Source organism: Pomacea canaliculata, linkage group LG12 (genome assembly GCF_003073045.1).
Source record: "Pomacea canaliculata isolate SZHN2017 linkage group LG12, ASM307304v1, whole genome shotgun sequence".
NCBI lineage: Eukaryota > Metazoa > Mollusca > Gastropoda > Architaenioglossa > Ampullariidae > Pomacea > Pomacea canaliculata.
This window is the reverse complement of record NC_037601.1, coordinates 23068254-23088289: the sequence shown is the minus strand read 5'-3', so window position 1 is coordinate 23088289 and position 20036 is coordinate 23068254. Positions and strand designations below refer to the sequence as shown.

Here is a 20036-nt window from a genome sequence, read left to right as displayed (position 1 = left end):
ACAACTGATGTTTTTCTCTCGGCAATAGCTCTGAAGGCTGTGCCAGACTGACTGACAGACTAACACATGGTTGTGACAGAGTTGGTGCTAGTACTGTGTGACTTCACTCGTCACTGTGTTCTGACAGATTGAGGTGCAATACATGTCATGCACTGGTGAAGCTGTGGGGTGACTAGGGTGACTTGTGTGACAGACTGGGGTGACTGGGATGCAGTACCTTTCGTTGCACTCATACTGGCCGGTCATGTCATCCAGACATGCGCATTGGAACTCGCACCCGTCATCCCATCGCTCGTTGCCATGGTACACCCGACCTTTGTAGTAGCACCCTGCATCAAATGACAGTGGCACTCTCATCACACCAGGTCCATGAACCACTCGCATTAATGTCAGACATAGGAGAACACGAAAAGACGCGAGACAAAAGCGAGATGGCGATTAAACTGAGAAAGAAAGAACACTGTAGTTGGAGAGGAGGATGCCCACCTGTTCGAAGTTCCGGCACCTGTGTGGAGGCGGGTTGTGGAGACAAGGTGTTGCCGTCAGGGCCGCGCGCAGGTGTCACTTCTGGGCGAGGTGACGGGGTGGGCATGTTGGTGAAGACAGCAGTGGGCTGAGTGGGCCTGATGATGGTGGGCTGCCCGGGAGTCGTGCCGCCTGACGGGATCAGAGGGCACTCGGGTACCTGGCAGCATGTTGGATCCTTGGGATCGGGTACCATGATGCAGGATGGGTCAACCTTGGGGTAGTCACCACACCTGTTCATTCAACACATGATCAGTGTAAGGATTTCTCGATAAATGCTGGATTCGACCCATGACACAAACAACTTCGATTTAAAAAAAAAAACGATCGAACACATCCCTTAATTTCCTCGATGTAATTTCAGAAACACTGGTCACGTGGGACAGCTCATCTTAATCAACTTAATCAATTTACTAAAAGGAGTGAATCTCACCTGGACTGGCACCGGTAGAAACCAGTGTTTCCATCCTCACAGGTGCAAATAGCGTTGCAGCCGTCGTACCAAACCTGCTTCTCGCGGTAATACTGGTTCTTGAACAGGCACATACCTGAAAAAAAAGTTTGAAAAATTATTAACAGCCAGCTAATTATTTTCTGCACGAAACCTGTACCTTTATCTTTATCTGTATCTTTAGCTACTTGCATACTTGTAAAAAAAAAAAAGTAAGAATTTTTTCGTTTTCTTTACACAGGACTTCTTGACTGGAACTCACCTGGCACTGGCGATGGCGCGGGGGTGACGAAGGGGTTGGGGGCCAGCGTCTTGCTAGTGGGGGCTGCAGTCGGGGGTCCGGTGTAGGGGGTGACAGTCTGTGGGGTGGGGTTGACAGGGCAGCTGGCGACCTGACAGCAGAGATCCTTGGGGTCTTGGACCAGAGTGCAGGTAGATGGCAGGCTTGGCAGGCGAGCACACCTTTCAGTGCAGGTGTAGTGTCCGGCTGCCGCGTCGTCACACACGCAGGTGTAGGAGCAGCCGTCATCCCACGTCTTGCCCTGGTTGTACTCCACCCCGCGGTACACGCACACGTCTGCACATGCGCACGTGACATCGCGTGAAACCCGCATCCACCTCTTTCCCTCCCTCATTCTCTCTCTCATCCACACGCCAGACATCACATGCACAATGCTGTCACTACTACCTGTACACCGTACAGTGTACACTAATTGTACTGCTACCCTGCTGCGGGCTGTGAGGGTGCGCACAGAGCACAAGGAGAGAAAGAGGAAGAAAAGCATTCAGGAGAGAAGTCGCCTACTCATTCTCGGGACCAGCGGGTTGGGTTGTTGCGGTGGCAGGCTGTTGCCGCTGATGGTACCCGGGAGGCCAGTGATCACCCTGGTGGGGTCGCCGGTGTTGGGGTTGGAGCAGATTGGTATCTGGCAGCAGGGGTCCTGGGGGTCAGTGGCCATGCGACAGTTGGGCTGCATGTTGGGGTAAGTGGGACACCTGCAGACGACGAGAAAATACAGGTGTTACGATGTGTGTGCGTGTTCACAGTGCATTCTACAACTGAACTCCACAACATTGTCTCATTTCTCAGCAACATCCGGCGTCAACTGTCTCTTCCTGACTGCTTCATGTTTGCGATTCCACAAGACACTAGACTGAGGTACCATCACAGCTGTCGTCACAGCTGACTGACCTGTCGTCACAGCTGACTGACGTGTATTAGCTGCTGACTCACCTGTCGTCACAGCTGACTGTGCGTGTCATGGCATCCTCACAGCGACAGCGCTTGTCGCAGCCGTCGTTCCACATCTGCCCCTGGGTGTACGGCACACCCTGATAGACGCACACAGCTGCAACACGATGACATCATAAGGATTAGTTGTTTGTTCTTGTTACCAATGTTCCTGCTGTAAATAGCGCGCTGATTGATGATTGATGGACAGGTGGGAACTTACCCGAGTTGGGCACCTGGTTGGGGCTGACTGTTGGGATTTCCCCGGGCTTGCTTGTCGGGGAGAGTGTAGGTGCACCAGAAGTGCAGACGGGAATCTCACAGCAGGGGTCGTTGGGGTCGCGCTGCATTGTGCAGCCGCTGGTCACGATAGCCGGGAACTTGCCGCACCTGTCAACACACACGCCAGTGTCAGCAGGTGCAATGCGTGGGAAGGTGCCGCGACTGCCTGCCTGTGTGTGTGTGTGTGTGTGTGTCTGTCTGTGTGTGTGTCTGTCTGTGTGTGTGTGTGTCTGTGTGCCTGTCTCTGTGTTGTCTGCCTGTCTGTGTGCCTGTCTGTGTGTCTGTGTGTCTGTGTGTGTCTGCCTGTGTGTATGTGTGCCTGCCTGTGTGTGTGTGTCTGTGTGCCTGTCTCTGTGTGTCTGCCTGTCTGTGTGTGTGTCTGTGTGTGTGTCTGTGTGTGTGTCTGTGTGCCTGTCTGTGTGTCTGTGTGTGTGTCTGCCTGCCTGTGTGCCTGTCTGTGTGCCTGTGTGTGTGTCTGCCTGCCTGTGTGCCTGTCTGTGTGTCTGTGTGTGTGTCTGTGTGCCTGCCTGTCTCACACACAACAAATACACTTCTATACCTTGAGCCACACAAGCCTGACTCAGCACTGCTGTTTATTCCAAAGCTCACTTACCTGTCGGTACACCTGTACTGTCCACTCTTGGCATCAATGCACACGCAGTCATAGGTACAGCCGTCCCTCCAGCGCTGTCCTTCCCTGTAGCTTACACCGTTGTACACGCAAACCTCTGCAAACAATGAGATTTCGGTTTGTCATTTGACATGTCGTCTGCCGTCTCCAAGCTTCCGTCTGTGAACGAACAACCGACTCTGGCGACCTTGTTCACACATCACGTGACAACGTGTAAGAACAGAGAAACGTGCTTACCTTGCTTGGGAGTCTGTGTGACTCCTGGCTGAGGAATGAACGTCTCTCCTGGACCAGGTGTGAACCCGGGAGGTGGGGTGACTCCAGGTGGCATGGTGTATCCAGGTGAATAGGTCTGACCTGGCGCAGGTGTCAGGCCCAAAGGAGGTGTGACACCAGGTACAAACGTGTATCCAGGTGGATATGTGCGACCAGGAGTTGGGAACATCCCAGGTGGGGGAGTCATTCCAGGAGGCGGGGTGCCACCCGGCGGGAAAGTGTATCCAGGTGGATAAGTGAGCCCGGGTGCATATGTCTGACCAGGTGCGGGGGTAGCAGCTGTAGGGAATGTGTATCCTGGAGGATATGTCTTTCCGGGTGCAGGTGTCATGCCTGGAGGCGGAGTACCACCTGGTGGGAAGGTGTAGTTTGGTGGGTAGGTCATGCCAGGCACGGGTGTCATTCCGGGTGCTGGTGTGGCTGCTGTAGGGAATGTGTAGTTTGGAGGGAATGTAGGTGCTGGGGTTAGGAAGACACCAGGTGGGACTGTCATATCCTTCGGCGGAGTTACTCCTGGAGCAAATGTGTACCCGGGTGGGTATGTGTTGGGGGGAGTAAAGACATCATTAGGCCCAGGCGTCATACCAGGAGGAGGAGTGCCACCAGGAGGGAAAGTGTAAAAAGGTGGATAAGTTAAACCTGGGGAAGGTGTTTGTCCCGGTCCAGGTGTGGCGGCTGTTGGGAATGTATACCCAGGAGGATATGTTCTACCTGGAGCAGGAGTCATTCCCGGTGGTGGCGTGTTACCTGGTTGGAAGGTGTAGCCAGGTGGATAAGTAAGACCTGGGGCTGGGGTCTGCCCAGGTCCAGGAGTGGCTGCAGTAGGGAAGGTATATCCGGGTGGAAAGGTAGGGGCAGGAGTCAATCCATGTGGAACAGTACCTCCAGGTTGGAACGTATATCCTGGTGGGTAGGTCTGGCCAGGTGCTGGAGTAAACCCTGGTGGTGGGGTAGCTGCTGTTGGGAATGTATATCCGGGTGGATATGTCTGGCCGGGTGCTGGAGTCATTCCAGAAGGTGGGGTGCCGCCTGGCGGGAATGTATATCTTGGTGGATAGGTCAGACCAGGTGCTGGAGTCTGTCCAGGTCCTGGTGTTGCTGCTGTTGGGAAAGTGTATCCTGGTGGGTATGTCCTGGCCGGTGTGGGGACTATCATTCCAGGTGCTGGTGTCATTCCGGGTGGTGGCGTATCACCTGGTCTGAATGTGTATCCTGGCGGGTATGTCTGGCCAGGAGTGGGTGTCTGATCAGGTGCCGGTGTAGCGGCCGTCGGGAATGTATATCTTGGCGGGTATGTCTGTCCTGGGGCAGGTGTCATTCCGGGTGGAGGAGTACCACCAGGGGGGAACGTATATCCGGGTGGATATGTTAAACCAGGTGCAGGAGTCTGACCTGGTGCAGGTGTAGCCGCCGTTGGGAAGGTATATCCGGGAGGGAATGTTTGTCCAGGTGTGAAAACATTAGGGCCAGGGGTCATACCTGGTGGTGGTGTGCCACCTGGTGGGAAGGTGTATCCTGGTGGATAAGTCTGGCCAGGTGCTGGAGTCTGTCCAGGTCCTGGTGTTGCAGCTGTGGGGAATGTGTATCCAGGTGGATAAGTTTTACCTGGTGCTGGAGTCATACCTGGAGGAGGTGTGTTACCTGGTTGGAACGTGTAGCCTGGTGGATATGTCAACCCAGGTCCTGCTGTTTGCCCAGGTGCAGGTGTAGCAGCAGTGGGGAAAGTATATCCTGGGGGATATGTTCTGGCAGGAGTGGGAAACTGTCCAGGTGCTGGCGTCATTCCTGGTGGTGGAGTGCCTCCTGGTGGGAAAGTGTATCCTGGTGGGTAGGTCTGGCCAGGTACAGGTGTCTGTCCAGGTGCAGGAGTAGCAGCTGTAGGGAATGTATATCCGGGTGGATATGTTTGTCCTGGTGCTGGGGTCATTCCAGGAGGTGGAGTGCCACCTGGTGGGAATGTGTATCCAGGTGGATAGGTCAAACCGGGTGCTGGAGTCTGGTTTGGTGCAGGAGTAGCTGCTGTTGGGAATGTGTAATTGGGTGGGAAGGTTGGCCCGGGTGTAAAAACCATCCATGGAGGTGGTGTCATGTCAGGCCCAGGTGTTACTCCCGGTGGTAGAGTGTAGCCAGGGGGGAACGTTTGAATGGGTGATGGGGTTTCTCCTGGAGGAAGAGTAAAATGGGGTGGATAGGTTTCCCCAGGTTGAGGTGTCTGATCAGGTGCAGGTGTTGCTGCAGTGGGGAAGGTATATCCAGGTGGATATGTCTTTCCTGGCTCTGGCGTCATACCAGAAGGTGGTGTACCACCTGGTGGAAAGGTGTAGCCAGGTGGGTATGTCTGACCTGGAGCTGGTGTCATGCCGAGGCCAGGTGTAGCTGCTGTGGGGAAAGTGTACCCTGGTGGGAATGTAGGCCCGGGTGTTAAGCCAGGTGGAGGAGTGCCTCCTGGTGGGAATGTGTATCCCGCGGGATAGGTCACACCTGGAACTACTGTGAATCCCTTAGGTGGTGTAGCTGCTGTAGGGAATGTATATCCGGGTGGATATGTCTGGCCGGGTGCTGGGGTCATTCCAGAAGGTGGGGTGCCGCCTGGCGGGAATGTATATCCTGGTGGATAGGTCAGACCTGGTGCTGGAGTCTGGTTGGGACCTGGAGTTGCTGCCGTTGGGAAGGTGTATCCTGGTGGGTATGTCCTGGCCGGTGTGGGGACTATCATTCCAGGTGCTGGTGTCATTCCGGGTGGTGGCGTATCACCTGGTCTGAATGTGTATCCTGGCGGGTATGTCTGGCCAGGAGTGGGTGTCTGATCAGGTGCCGGCGTGGCTGCAGTTGGGAAGGTGTAGCCTGGAGGATATGTTTTTCCAGGGGCAGGTGTCATTCCGGGTGGAGGAGTACCACCAGGAGGGAATGTATATCCGGGTGGATATGTTAAACCAGGTGCAGGAGTTTGACCTGGCGCAGGTGTAGCCGCCGTCGGGAATGTGTAACCAGGAGGGAAAGTAGGCCCAGGTGTCATTCCAGGAGGAGGAGTGCCTCCAGGAGGGAAAGTATATCCGGGCGGATATGTTTGTCCTGGTACTGGGGTCATTCCGGGTGCTGGAGTTGCTGCCGTTGGAAAGGTATAGCCGGGTGGATATGTTTGTCCTGGTGCTGGGGTCATACCTGGTGGTGGCGTGCCACCTGGTGGGAAGGTGTATCCTGGTGGATAAGTCAGGCCAGGTGCTGGAGTCTGTCCAGGTCCTGGTGTTGCTGCTGTTGGGAAAGTGTAACCTGGTGGGTATGTTGGTGCAGGTGTAAAGATCTGGTCAGGTGCAGGTGTCATACCTGGTGGAGGAGTACCGCCTGGTGGGAAGGTGTAGCCAGGAGGATAGGTTTGACCAGGTGCAAAGGTTTGTCCTGGCGATGGAGTCTGACCTAAGGGTGTGGGTGCAGGAGTGGACGGGGTACCGCTGCCAGTAATCGTGCCCTTCACTGGCTGTGGAATGTTGGGGTTCTGGACACTGGGGCACTGGGGCACAGTACAGCATGTAGGGTCACTGGGATCAGGTACAACCACGCATGTTGGATCGCTGTTAGGATAATCAGCACACCTGTGACAAAGACGCAAAAGCCATCATGAAGCTTGCTTACAGTAATGTGTTCGTACAATAACATGGAGCAAGCTGTACAGACCTCGGCATACTACATGATGTCATTGTCGACAGTCCTCTGCCTGTTGCCCGAGCTTTCAAATCTTAAATGTACTCGTGTAATTACTCAATGTACTCGTACATATACTCAGTGTACTTATTTAGTCACAGGGTTCCATACATTCATAACCAGGTAGACTTGTAATTAAATCTCTTCTGGTTTTTGTTTCCACTTTCTTTTACATCTGGATAAACTTTTCCTTATCTCTGGGTAAAGCCCTCGTCTCTGGGTACAGTCTAGGCTCGGCTTGCTTACCTCTGGGTGCATCTGTAGAAGCCTGTCATGCCATTCTCACAGACACAGATCTGTTTGCAGCCATCGTACCACTGCTGTCCTTGTGTGTAGGACCGGCCATTCATGATACACACGCTGCCTGAAACACCCCGGGTACACCCTTGGTCAGCTAGGAGGAGAAACACACCCCAGCACCCAACTAACCTTCCCTTCCTTCCCATCTTCCGCTTTACCCGTTTATTCTTTAATGCTCCAATATTCAAATCATCATCATCATCATGGAATTTGTAGATCGCTTTTACCTGTATGGAGGTGAGCTACGTACCTTGTGCCCTAAAGACGGTAGCACCAAAGAACCGCGAGTTTACCCGACAATAAAGAAACTCAAGAGACAGACGAGACTTGGAAGGGGATGAGGGCGAACACAAGTGAAGTGAATGGACAAAGATGGGGGATGATGGAGAGAGCTTAATCGTTCTTTGGATTATGAAAGGTATTTCAGGAAGAAGTGGGTTTCGAAGCCAGACTTCACATCCAACACAAACACAGACGAGTGGGGATGGGTGAGAGAAAGCTCATCTTAACCGCAGTAAGCTCCCTTTTGTTACAATGATCGTGTGAAGAAAGGTCAAGGCTGGAGGCTGAACTTACCGGGGGAGGGGACTGGAGTGGAGAGAGGAGGCTGGACTGTTCTACCCGGGGTGGGCTGACCAGGATAGAAGGTCGGAGCCTGAGTGACTGGCGGCATGCACTGTGACGTCATGCAGCACTGGTCGTTGGGGTCCTTGACCAGGACGCAGTAGGGCGGGACGTTGACATAGGTGTCACACCTGGGCCACAGGTGAGGAAGTCGCGCGTAATCAAGTGAACAGGTGAGAGCCGGTCTTTAGGTTTAATACACTTAGTCGATGAAGAATGTTAAACTACACCAGCACCAACGGATGTTTGTGACATGTCAACACTATAAGCTTTGACAACTATTGTGTGCACATACGTAACAATGTTTCTTTCAAATAAATAACTGACCTAAAGATTCCAGTCTACAGAGTACATTCATTGTTTTTAGTCTAGCTGCCACCTGTGTCCTGCAGACCCTTAGTTGTGTCACCACGTGACTTACTTCTGGTTGCAGACGTAACGCCCCGTCTTCTCGTCAACGCACTCGCAGCTGTAGTCGCAGCCATCATCCCACTTCTGACCCTGGGTGTACGTCATCCCCTTGTAACTACACATTGCTGCACACAGACACAGACACTACATGACACTGCCATAGTGGGTGTGACCTGCACATACACACAGACACACAGACATGCGTGACACATACACACAGGCGCACGCAGCTACGATATCTTTCTGCAGCTTACGTCGTCCTCTCTCTGCCCCATGCACAGACATGATATTGTTATTGTTGAAATATCCGGGCACTGCCGACACTCGCCATCATTGCCGATGTTCACTGTTCTTGACACTACAGCAACTCTCCTTGTTGACACTACAACAACTCTTCTTGTTGACACTACAGACACTATCCTTGTTGACACTACAGACACTATCCTTGTTGACACTAGAAACAATGACACTACTCTTCTTGTTGACACTACACTATTCCTTGTTGACTTAAAACAACTCTTCTTTGTTGACACTACAGACACTATCCTTGTTGTGTTGACTTGTTGACACTACAACAACTCTTTCTTGTTGACACTACAGACAACTTCCTTGTTGACAGACACTATACCTTGTTGACACTACACACTCTCCTTGTTGACACTACTCTTCTTGTTGACACTACAACAACTCTCTCTTGTTGACACTACAACACTATCTTGTTGACTCTCTTGTTGACACTACAGACACTCTTCCTTGTTGACACTACAGACACTATCCTTGTTGACACTACAACAACTCTTCTTGTTTCACAAAACAACTCTCTCTTGTTGACACTACAGACACTATCCTTGTTGACACTACAAACAACTCTCCCTTGTTGACACTACAACAACTCTCCTTGTTGACACTACAGACACACTATCCTTGTTGACACTACAACAACTATCCTTGTTGACACTAAACACTTCTTGTTGACACTACGACAACTATCCTTGTTGACACTACAACAACTCTCCTTGTTGACACTACAACAACTCTTCTTGTTGACACTACAACAACTCTCCTTGTTGACACTACAGACACTATCCTTGTTGACACTACAGACACTATCCTTGTTGACACTACAACAACTCTTCTTGTTGACACTAAACAACTCTTCTTGTTGACACTACAACAACTCTCCTTGTTGACACTACAACAACTCTCCTTGTTGACACTACAACAACTCTTCTTGTTGACACTACAGACACTATCCTTGTTGACACTACAGACACTATCCTTGTTGACACTACAACAACTCTCCTTGTTGACACTACAACAACTCTCCTTGTTGACACTACAGACACTATCCTTGTTGACACTACAGACACTATCCTTGTTGACACTACAACAACTCTCCTTGTTGACACTACAACAACTCTTCTTGTTGACACTACAGACACTATCCTTGTTGACACTACAGACACTATCCTTGTTGACACTACAACAACTCTCTCTTGTTGACACTACAAACAACTCTTCTTGTTGACACTACAACAACTCTCCTTGTTGACACTACAACAACTTGTGAACTAACAGACACTATCCTTGTTGACACTAACAACTCTCCTGTGACACTATCCAACTCTTCTTGTTGACACTACAACAGACACTACACTCTCCTTGTTGACACTACAACAACTCTCCTTGTTGACACTACACACAACAACTCTTCTTGTTGACACTACAGACACTATCCTTGTTGACACTACAGACACTACTCTCCTTGTTGACACTACAACAACTCTCCTTGTTGACACTACAACATGCCTTGTTGACACTATCCTTGTTGACACTACAGACACTATCCTTGTTGACACTACAGCAACTCTCCTTGTTGACACTACAACAACTCTTCCTTGTTGACTAACAACTCTCTCTTGTTGACACTACAACAACTCTCCTTGTTGACACTACAACACTCTCCTTGTTGACACTGGACACATCGTTGACTACAACAACTCTCCTTGTTGACACTCGACAACACTACTCCTTGTTGACACTACAGACACTATCCTTGTTGACATTTTACAGACAACTCTCCTTGTTGACACTACAACAACTCTCTTGTTGACACTACAACACTCTTCTTGTTGACACTACAGACACTCTTCTTGTTGACACTACAACAACTCTTCCTTGTTGACACTACACAACTCTCCTTGTTGACACTACAGACACTATCCTTGTTGACACTACAACAACTCTCTTGTTGACACTACAACAACTCTCTCCTTGTTGACACTACAGACACTATCCTTGTTGACACTACAGCAACTCCCTTGTTGACACTACAGACAACTCTCCTTGTTGACACTACACGACACTATCCTTGTTGACACTAACTCTCTTCTTGTTGACACTACAACAACTCTCCTTGTTGACACTAACAGACACTACAACAACTCTCCTTGTTGACACTACAACAACTCTTCTTGTTGACACTACAGACACTTCCTTGTTGACACTACAACAACTCTTCTTGTTGACACTACAACAACTTGTTGACACTAACAACTTCCTTGTTGACACTACAGACACTATCCTTGTTGACACTACAACACTATCCTTGTTGACACTACATTGTTGATCCTTGTTGACACTACAAGTTGACACTACTTCCTTGTTGACACTACAACAACTCTCTTGTTGACACTACACAATTTGTTGACACTACAGAACTATCCTTGTTGACACTACACAACTCTTCCTTGTTGACACTACAGTGTTGACCTTGTTGCTACACTCTCCTTGTTGACACTAAACAACTCTTCCTTGTTGACACTACACTACCTTGTTGACACTACAGACACTATCCTTGTTGACACTACAACAACTCTCCTTGTTGCTTGTTCTCCTTGTTGACACTACAGACACTATCCTTGTTGACACTACAACAACTCTCCTTGTTGACACTAAACAACTCTCCTTGTTGACACTACAACAACTCTCCTTGTTGACACTACAGACACTATCCTTGTTGACACTACAGCAACTCTTCTTGTTGACACTACAACAACTCTCCTTGTTGACACTACAGACACTATCCTTGTTGACACTACAGCAACTCTCCTTGTTGACACTACAACAACTCTCCTTGTTGACACTACAGACACTATCCTTGTTGACACTACAGACACTATCCTTGTTGACACTACAGACACTCTCCTTGTTGATAGCGGTCCGGTGGCGCAACGGTTAGCGCTGTTAGCGCTGTTAGCGCTGTTAGCGCCTGTCACCAATACAGTGAAGGTTGGCTGCCCTGAGTTCATTTCTCGTCTCGGGCACGCTGATCTTTCTCTGCACGTGGCATCTGTTTACAGGGCTGGCTGCTTGCCGTAATATAGCCTTAGCTGCTGACACGGCGTAAAACACCAATTCCCCCCCCCTCCTTGTTGACACTACAACAACTCTCCTTGTTGACACTACAGACACTATCCTTGTTGACACTACAGACACTCTCCTTGTTGACACTACAACAACTCTCCTTGTTGACACTAAACAACTCTCCTTGTTGACACTACAGACACTATCCTTGTTGACACTACAGCAACTCTCCTTGTTGACACTAAACAACTCTCCTTGTTGACACTACAACAACTCTCCTTGTTGACACTACAGACACTCTCCTTGTTGACACTACAGACACTCTCCTTGTTGACACCACAACAACTCTCCTTGTTGACACCACAACAACTCTCCTTGTTGACATTCTACTCACTGCTCTTGCCGTTGGGATTAGTGTTGGGGTTCTCGCCGGTGATGGAGCCTCCGGGAATCCTCTGGGGTACTGCAAAGGGCGTGGGTGTCGGTGCCGGGGTGAGGCCGACGCCAGGTGTCTGGCCAGGACTGAAGGTTGGAGCCAGAGTAGGCAGAGCTCCACAGACAGGCACCTGACAGCAGGGGTCATTGGGGTCCAGAGTCAGTCTACACGAGGCGTCAACATTTTTGTAGGAAGGACACCTGTGGAGGAGACAACACGACGTTTGTAGTGACGTTCAGTTGCTTACACAGCACGTCACTCCTAACACTTAGTGTGCTTACACAGGGCACAGGTACTCTCCTTCACTTACCTGTCGAAGCAGGTGTAGACGCTGTTGGACGCGTCGTCACAACGACATCGCCTGGTGCACCCGTCTTCCCACGTGTCGCCCTGTCGGTACGCCACCCCGCGGTACACGCAGAATGCTGCACGCGCCAGAATGTTTCAGTTTGAAGTTTAATAACAAACATCAGCCAAGTAATCCTCAAAGACACGCGCCAGAATGTTCCAGCTTGTGACTTAATTACTAATTACTAGTCAGCCGACTGCTACCCATGGACAGACAACATCTGTTCAACAACATCCGCGCTGTCGTCAGTAGTGACGTGTGATCTGATGGATTGTCGTGTGTGCGCGCGTGCATCAGGACCAAAGTTTCAGGTACGTTCACTTGACATTCACTCACACACGACACTCGTACACCGTGACACTAGTGAAGTGAACATTGTGTGACAGGCTGACAGGTGATCACAGCGAGAATAGTCAGGAGTGACAGATGATAATTGGTCGTGTGACAGGTGACTGCAGTGTCAGGTGTCAGTGAGAGAAAGCACAAAACACTCACGCTGCGGAGCAAAGGTCACGAGGGGGTTGGGGGTGATTGGAGGGTTCAGCGTTGGGGAGGAGGTGCCGGGGATGGGCTTGGGGGTCTCATTGGGGTTGGGGCTCTGGTTGGGGTTGGGTACCACAGTGGGCAGGCCGGGGGTTCCTGTTGGGTTAGTGCCGGGCGCTGGTGTCAGGAAGGGGTTGGGGGTGCTGATGGAGAGGTCACACACCATGACCTCACAGCAGAAGTCCTTGGCGTCAGCCTGCATGTGGCACTGGGGAGGAACCAGGGGGTAGCTGTTGCATCTGAAACACGACGACAAAGACATCTTGTGTCCACAAGGTCAGTCGGTCTAAGGCTGTGGGAACGTGAGCAACAGGTTGGTGACAAAACTTTCTGATGATGTTTACAAAACATTTAGTCATGTAACATTTCTGAGCAAGACCGAGGACAAGTCCGCTTACTTTCATGGCATTCTATGAGTTTGACTCAAAGTGTGTGAGATAGGAAGAAGGATGAATCAGGCAGTCCAGACATTACCTTTCTGTACACTTGTATTCTCCAGTGACTTCGTTCTCGCAGACACAGTTGTAGTCACAGCCGTCCTGCCAGCGCTGTCCGCGGGCATACTGACGACCCTTGTACACACAGGCGTCTGCAGACACAGGTGTGTCATTAGCTACCCTGCTACAGGTGAGACGACACAGTTCTAGGTAAGACTACAGGTACAAGAGTCAAAGGTCATTTAGCTGTACATCAACCATCCTTTCGTGAGTTGCTCTCACAGCTTTCCGCCATCACAACTCCCTTCCGGTGCGCCGTTGTGTGTGTGGCTGGGTGGGCGGGTATGGGTGCGCATCAAGACCAGATTTCACATACATGAAGATTACCACAATCAGCAATACTTGTACACCGTGATGTCATACCCGTCATCTTGTCTACCCTTGACTGATGTCACACTGACAATGATGATCTCTATGTGTACAAAGTTCAGTCTACTGACCTACTCAGTGTTAATGAACTGTCCACTTGCCTCAAGTGTGAGCTACACCTACAGATCAAAAACAAACACAATAAGAAGTCCTAACCATACGAAAACCAGTTATCCACGTAAATAATTTTAATGTACTTACTGTTAGGTGGTGGCGTTTGCCCGCTTGTACCCGGGGTAGGTGTCGGAAGGCGGCCGGTGACAACACCAGGGACGTTGGTGACGATGAAGGGTGTGGGACTCTGTCCGGGTAGGGGTGTCGGGAAGCCAGCTGGCCCTGGGGTCGGGGCGCACTGAGGCACCTTGCAACAGGCGGGGTCCTTGGGGTCGACGACCAGCGTGCAACCGGCCGGCACTGTCTCGTAAGTCTTGCACCTGGTGACGTCACAGACACACGTGAGGCGCAGCTCTGGTCACCGAGCGTGGAGTATGAGAACAGAGCAGAGCAGCAGCAGCAGAAAAAAAAGGAAGAAGAAACAGGAGCAGCAGACATACCTGTCTGAGCAGCGGTAGAAGCCGGTCTTGCCGTCCTCACACACACAGACCTTAGAGCAGTCATCGTACCACTGCTGGCCCTCCACGTAGATGGCGTTCTTGTAGGTACACACGTCTGATGACAAGCATGAATGATATTACCTGCTACAGGTAACATTTTATTATTGTCTGACCCCTACCTTCTTCTTGTTATTGAAAGAGTTCTTTTATTTAAAAAATGTAATATAGGATGAGAATAATGACTACTGGCATTGGCGCGATAGTTGACTTGGAGTTTGAAGCCAGAATTCACTCCACCTGATAAACCTCCAGTAAACACTTGTTTATTCACCCACATGGAGTAAATCATGAACTGTTTTTACTGATATCATTTCACTAATGTCATCCTAAGTCAACTGAGGTCACTGGAGTACCCCACGCGTGCTCCTGACAGCGAGTCCTGGAGTCTTGCAGTCAGGGGTCAGTGTGACGTACCTTTGGTGAGCGGCGCCGGCGTGAGGACGGGGTTGGGGTTGGGGGTGGAGAAGGGGTTGGGGACGGGCGTGGCGGTGACGGGGTTGGCGCACACGGGCCGCTTGCAGCACGCGTCGTTAGGGTCCACCACCATGACGCAGTAGGACGGCACGTTGATGTAGGGCGGGCACCTGCCACACACCGTGACGTCATCAGTGGTCACGTGAGTCAGTGTTTGGGACTTTCGTTATTAGAGAGCCACGATGTTAAATCCCAAATAATGAAGTCAATGTTACCCACAATTTATGGAGTTTTATTGCGACAATCACTTTATTGGCTATAAGGCCGTGGGAGGGAGTGTCCGGAGTGTAGACACGTGACAGTGGACGGAAGGGAGACTAGACGATGGCCTTGACACCTACCTCTCGTGACACTCGTATCGGCCAGTAGTCTGGTCCTTGCACTCGCAGATGTAGTTGCAGCCGTCCATCCACGTCTCACCTGTCTTGTAGATCTTGCCGTCGTACACACACATGGCTGCGCACACGTCACACACACACAAGGCGTGAGTCACAACAGTTCTAGTTATGACGTAACAACACGGACACGTGACACACAAGTTGTGCGTACTTGCATGTTTAGACCTCGGGCGTGAGAAGCGAGATTATCTCTGTATGTGTGAAAACTGTTTAGAATGTTGTAGGTGGCTAGCTGCTCCGCTTGACAAGCTTTGTACTTCCTTTCAAGCCATGATATCGCAGTTAAATTCTATGTGGAAGACTGCCTTCCCAGAAAGGTGTAGTGAAATAACAACGATGATAAGAACAACAATAATAACAATTTGTAAAGCGTGTTTCTGCAGGATGCCAACTCACACGAAAGACTACAAACGAACTGAGTCAACCATCAACATAAGGTTAGGCCCGGGTAGGGAGCCGTTAGGTCCACCCAGCCAAGGCGGACTGGCAGTGACATGTCACAAGTGTTAACATGCTTTGGCAAAACTACAGCTTGACCACATACAGTAGGCTAACTTTGTTGATGATTGTGTATTGCCCGCGAATGATGTTGTAAATATTCAAATGACCAGCGGCACAAAAGGTTCCCCTCCCCACCACCACCACATCAAATGCGAGCAGACCTTGTGAAGTAAACATCCTACACATGGAAACAAAGTCGATAAAGTAAAAATACAAAGTAATCTTAAATGTATTCACAGTCACTGATATGCCACTATGCTCGAGATAAGTAGGATGAGCTGTACTCACTTTCATTCTTAGGGTTGTTTGTGTTAGGGTTGTTTACTGAGTTGCCGACCACCACACCTGGGATGGCGGTTGGGATAGGTATGGCTGTGGGGTTGGAGGTTGGCTGGTTGCCCGGATTGACGTTGGGGGCCTGAGTGGGGGGCAGCGACGGCTGGCAGGATGGCACCAGACAGCAGGAGTCACGTGGGTCGGTTACCAAGGTGCACCCTGGCAACAAATCGTATCTCGCGCACCTGCAAAACCGACAAATGTTATCGTTATTTTTATTTGATTATTTTACACCATGTCAGTCTTTGCTGTCGTTGGTGACTTCATACGTAAGTTATTCACACCTGACTTTTATATCTTCTACATCCTCAGACTTCACGTGTGACATACCTTGATGTGTCATGACACAGGTTTGTGACTAACGTCCACTCAACACATTCTCTCTTTCTCGGACGAAACCACCACGACTACACGTTGTTGTAGTAAAGTGAAACAGCATCTAAATATAGCACCCACCGCTGGTTGCATCGGTAGATGTTGAGGTTGGAGTTCTCGCACCGACACCGGAGGTCGCATGCGTCGGTCCACGTCTGGCCCTGGGTGTAGGGCACGCCGTTGTATATGCACACGTTTGTCGGCGCCGCTGTCAGCAAACAGAACCACGTGACTAGTTACGCACCACATTAGAGGGATTACGTCACGGCCATTATAAAGGACACCTTTCAAGTCAGTTAATGCTTTTGGTGGTGAGCAGGGGTTAGGGTCCCCGTTGTCTGTGTCTGAACTTTAACCCAGCCTGTAAGTGTACCTCAGCCACCAACACGTGTACAACTATTGTCATGACGACCAAGGGAGGACATGCGGGTACTCACGAGTGTTGAGAGAAGGAGGACGAAGCGTCTGTCCGTTGGGTGCCGTGGGAGGGGCTGACGTCACAACGGGTAACGGGGTCTGGGTGGGAGGCTCCGTGGGCAGGAAGGGGCAGACGGGTGTCTGGCAGCACGGGTTGTACACGTCACGCACCATGTAGCAGCCGCTGGGGATGGGTGGGTAGCGCGGGCACCTGATGACACAACAACACAGACTCACGTCAATGTGCGGATATATTCATCAGATTCATACATGTATATTCATATACATATTCATCAGAAAGCACCTGACACTGAGGTTCACTTTAGCCAAACAACTTGTGCATTGTCACAATTCTGTGAAATGTTGCAGGCACTCACATCTCCGTGCATCGGTACTGGCCGTTAGGGGCGTCCACACACTCGCAGTTGTAGTCGCAGCCATCTTGCCACTTCTGACCCTGTCTGTACTCCAGACCCTTGTACACGCACACGTCTGCAAAACAATGTACATATCTGTATTTTTGTTCACATGGCCTAATATTGTCAAGGACTTGGCTGTTTGTTGAAAACAAGCTTTGACTTCAGTTTCAATCGCTCAAATTTGTCACTTGAAATCTGTACACAGAAGACTTCTTCCCCACCTTTAGGCACTGGAGCCTGGGTCGGTCCTAGCGGTGGATTAACTGTGGAACCACTGGGTCCCGGAGTCGGGGTGACACTGCCACCCGTAATGACACCCTGCAAGCAACCAAAGAGTGTCAAGCGTCAGTGATAATGTTTACTTTAGGACATGAACTAAGCGCGTGCACGAAGATGAAAGCAGAGCTTCCCCTGTCAGAGCATCTGGCCACAAGGACACTGGGTACATCAGTAAATCTTAGACCGCCTTTGATGGAATGGTTGGCTAATAAATTAAATATCAGAACATACGTAGAAATTGGCGTGACGGGTGTAACCGATGCCCGTCCCATAAAAACCAACCAACCAACCCGCAGACCCGAAAAGAAAGTAAAGTTACCTGCGGGGCGACGGTGGGCACTATGTACGGGCCGTTGGGCGAGATGGGTGTGGGGGAAGGCGTGTCGCACTGCGGGAGGAGGCAGCACATGGGGTCCTTGGGGTCAGGCTTCATGGTGCACTTCACACCGGTGGGTACCGGGTACGATGGACATCTGTATCGGGTACAGAAAACGTTCGGTGACAAAGTTGTAAAACTGTCCGGCAAGGCCAGGAGGTCCTGCCGTCAGACATTAGCACTAGCACCAAGCTTCCCTCCAATACCACGACAACAACATTGGTAAGAAAGTGTGAGCGGCCATCACTGACATTTACAGTGAGTGCATCTAAAGATTCAGATAGGTATGCTGTCATGTGATGTGGTGTTTGTAAACAAAGCCATGGTCCACAATGTCTCCGCAGGACGTTTGGCTTACCTGTCGTTACACCTGTAGATGCCCTGCACGGCGTTCTCACACACACACTGGTAGTCGCAGCCGTCGTACCACGTCTGGCCCTGGCCGTACGGCACATTGCGGTACACGCACACTGCAAGCCACAGAAACTCTTTGCTGTCACACTTTGTCGGGTGGATTGTATGTAGCATTCTACTCTTATTTATTGTCTACACATGGTTGTTTGTGGTGTGTCAGCTGGCGTGCCTCTTGTGTACAGTCTGGCATGCTTGTTGTTCACCAGGCAGATGTAGATGTACTTCCATACCCCAGGGTTTGCTTTACCTCCGCTCAATACGGACAACTGTATGTGGCCATGGCTGTGAGCACTACTCATCTCCACATTCACCATCTTGGTGTGTGACCTCTAGCATCAACATCAACAAACCGCCAACATTTTCGTCTGCTTCTAGTTCCAGGACCCCCTTCCCCCAACACTTCTAGTCCATTGCTAACCCTGAGGTAGCGCTTGTGGTCCATAGTTAACCCTGAGGTAAGGTTACATTGGCTTAATGAGTACCGCTCGTGGTGTAGTCATAATTACGATGATAAAACTGCTAATAATAACATGGCAACATCTTGAGACCTGATACCCTTGATGCGACTGATGTGACTGCAAACTGCTCACCAGGCAAAGGCGACTGGGTGGTGCCGAAGGTTGGACTTATCGTCACGACTCCAGGCCCAAAGGGGGGAGTAATCGTGGAAACAGGGCCTGGGGTCACCGTGGCGCCTGCCCCAGTGATGCCACCCGAGAGGGGACTGAAGGAACAGTCCGGCTTGTAGCAGCACGGCTTGGCGGGGTCCTTGACCAGTCGACACTCTGCTGGAAGACTGGGGAACTTGGGGCATCTGGTCACGAATAACTCAATTGATCAACAAACCAATCAAACAACAAACCAATCAAACAGTCACATTATCTATTTTTACCCGACATGAGCAATTAAACATCATTGGTCAGTGACTGTAATACCAACAAATTACTGTTAAACAAACTCTTGGATGTTAAGCCGTTTAGCTACCAATGACCTGTAGTCCATCGTGACCATCATTTAGGATAAAGGCTACAAGATATGCACACGACTTCCTGTCTCGGGTGTCGTGACACTGTAGTTATGACACGAGGGATTGCCATGTACCCAAGCTAAACTTACATTTCATCGCAAAGATATTTGCCAATGTCAGCATCCTCGCACGTGCAGTTGTAGTCGCAGCCGTCAGTCCACGTCTCCTTCTGGCCGTACCGCACTCCGCTGTACACACAGTAGCCTGCCCCACACACCACTCACAGTGAGTAAGGACTAGACTCACGTGACATCACGGCACAGGTACACCAGACACCCGACCACAGCTCCACGCTCACAGATGACACCACCAGTCACCCCGAGGTAACGTCACACACGCCAGTCACTCGACCTTAGCGCCAGCCACACTGCGAGAACGTCACACAGCACACAGCAGTACCGCTCATCCCACACACA

The 20036-nt window shown here is 50.5% G+C and overlaps 1 protein-coding gene across 1 annotated transcript in view; it reads right to left on the bottom strand.

Moving 5' to 3' along the window:
• Positions 1 to 20036, bottom strand: part of LOC112553468 — a 51468-nt gene that overhangs the window by 13452 nt on the left and 17980 nt on the right. The window contains exons 31-59 of the mRNA XM_025220690.1: positions 19710 to 19824; positions 19184 to 19407; positions 18538 to 18649; positions 18123 to 18276; positions 17746 to 17842; positions 17483 to 17597; positions 17126 to 17316; positions 16770 to 16896; positions 16266 to 16498; positions 15420 to 15534; positions 15019 to 15188; positions 14545 to 14659; positions 14192 to 14424; positions 13599 to 13713; positions 13077 to 13363; positions 12543 to 12657; positions 12191 to 12432; positions 8441 to 8555; positions 7972 to 8150; positions 7342 to 7459; positions 3358 to 6986; positions 3103 to 3217; positions 2431 to 2597; positions 2211 to 2325; positions 1782 to 1972; positions 1239 to 1553; positions 959 to 1073; positions 487 to 758; positions 218 to 329 (exon numbers count right to left, since the gene is read on the bottom strand). Of these exons, the coding sequence (XP_025076475.1) occupies positions 218 to 329; positions 487 to 758; positions 959 to 1073; positions 1239 to 1553; positions 1782 to 1972; positions 2211 to 2325; positions 2431 to 2597; positions 3103 to 3217; positions 3358 to 6986; positions 7342 to 7459; positions 7972 to 8150; positions 8441 to 8555; positions 12191 to 12432; positions 12543 to 12657; positions 13077 to 13363; positions 13599 to 13713; positions 14192 to 14424; positions 14545 to 14659; positions 15019 to 15188; positions 15420 to 15534; positions 16266 to 16498; positions 16770 to 16896; positions 17126 to 17316; positions 17483 to 17597; positions 17746 to 17842; positions 18123 to 18276; positions 18538 to 18649; positions 19184 to 19407; positions 19710 to 19824 (8203 nt within the window). The remainder of the gene's footprint in view (positions 1 to 217; positions 330 to 486; positions 759 to 958; positions 1074 to 1238; positions 1554 to 1781; positions 1973 to 2210; positions 2326 to 2430; positions 2598 to 3102; positions 3218 to 3357; positions 6987 to 7341; positions 7460 to 7971; positions 8151 to 8440; positions 8556 to 12190; positions 12433 to 12542; positions 12658 to 13076; positions 13364 to 13598; positions 13714 to 14191; positions 14425 to 14544; positions 14660 to 15018; positions 15189 to 15419; positions 15535 to 16265; positions 16499 to 16769; positions 16897 to 17125; positions 17317 to 17482; positions 17598 to 17745; positions 17843 to 18122; positions 18277 to 18537; positions 18650 to 19183; positions 19408 to 19709; positions 19825 to 20036) is intronic.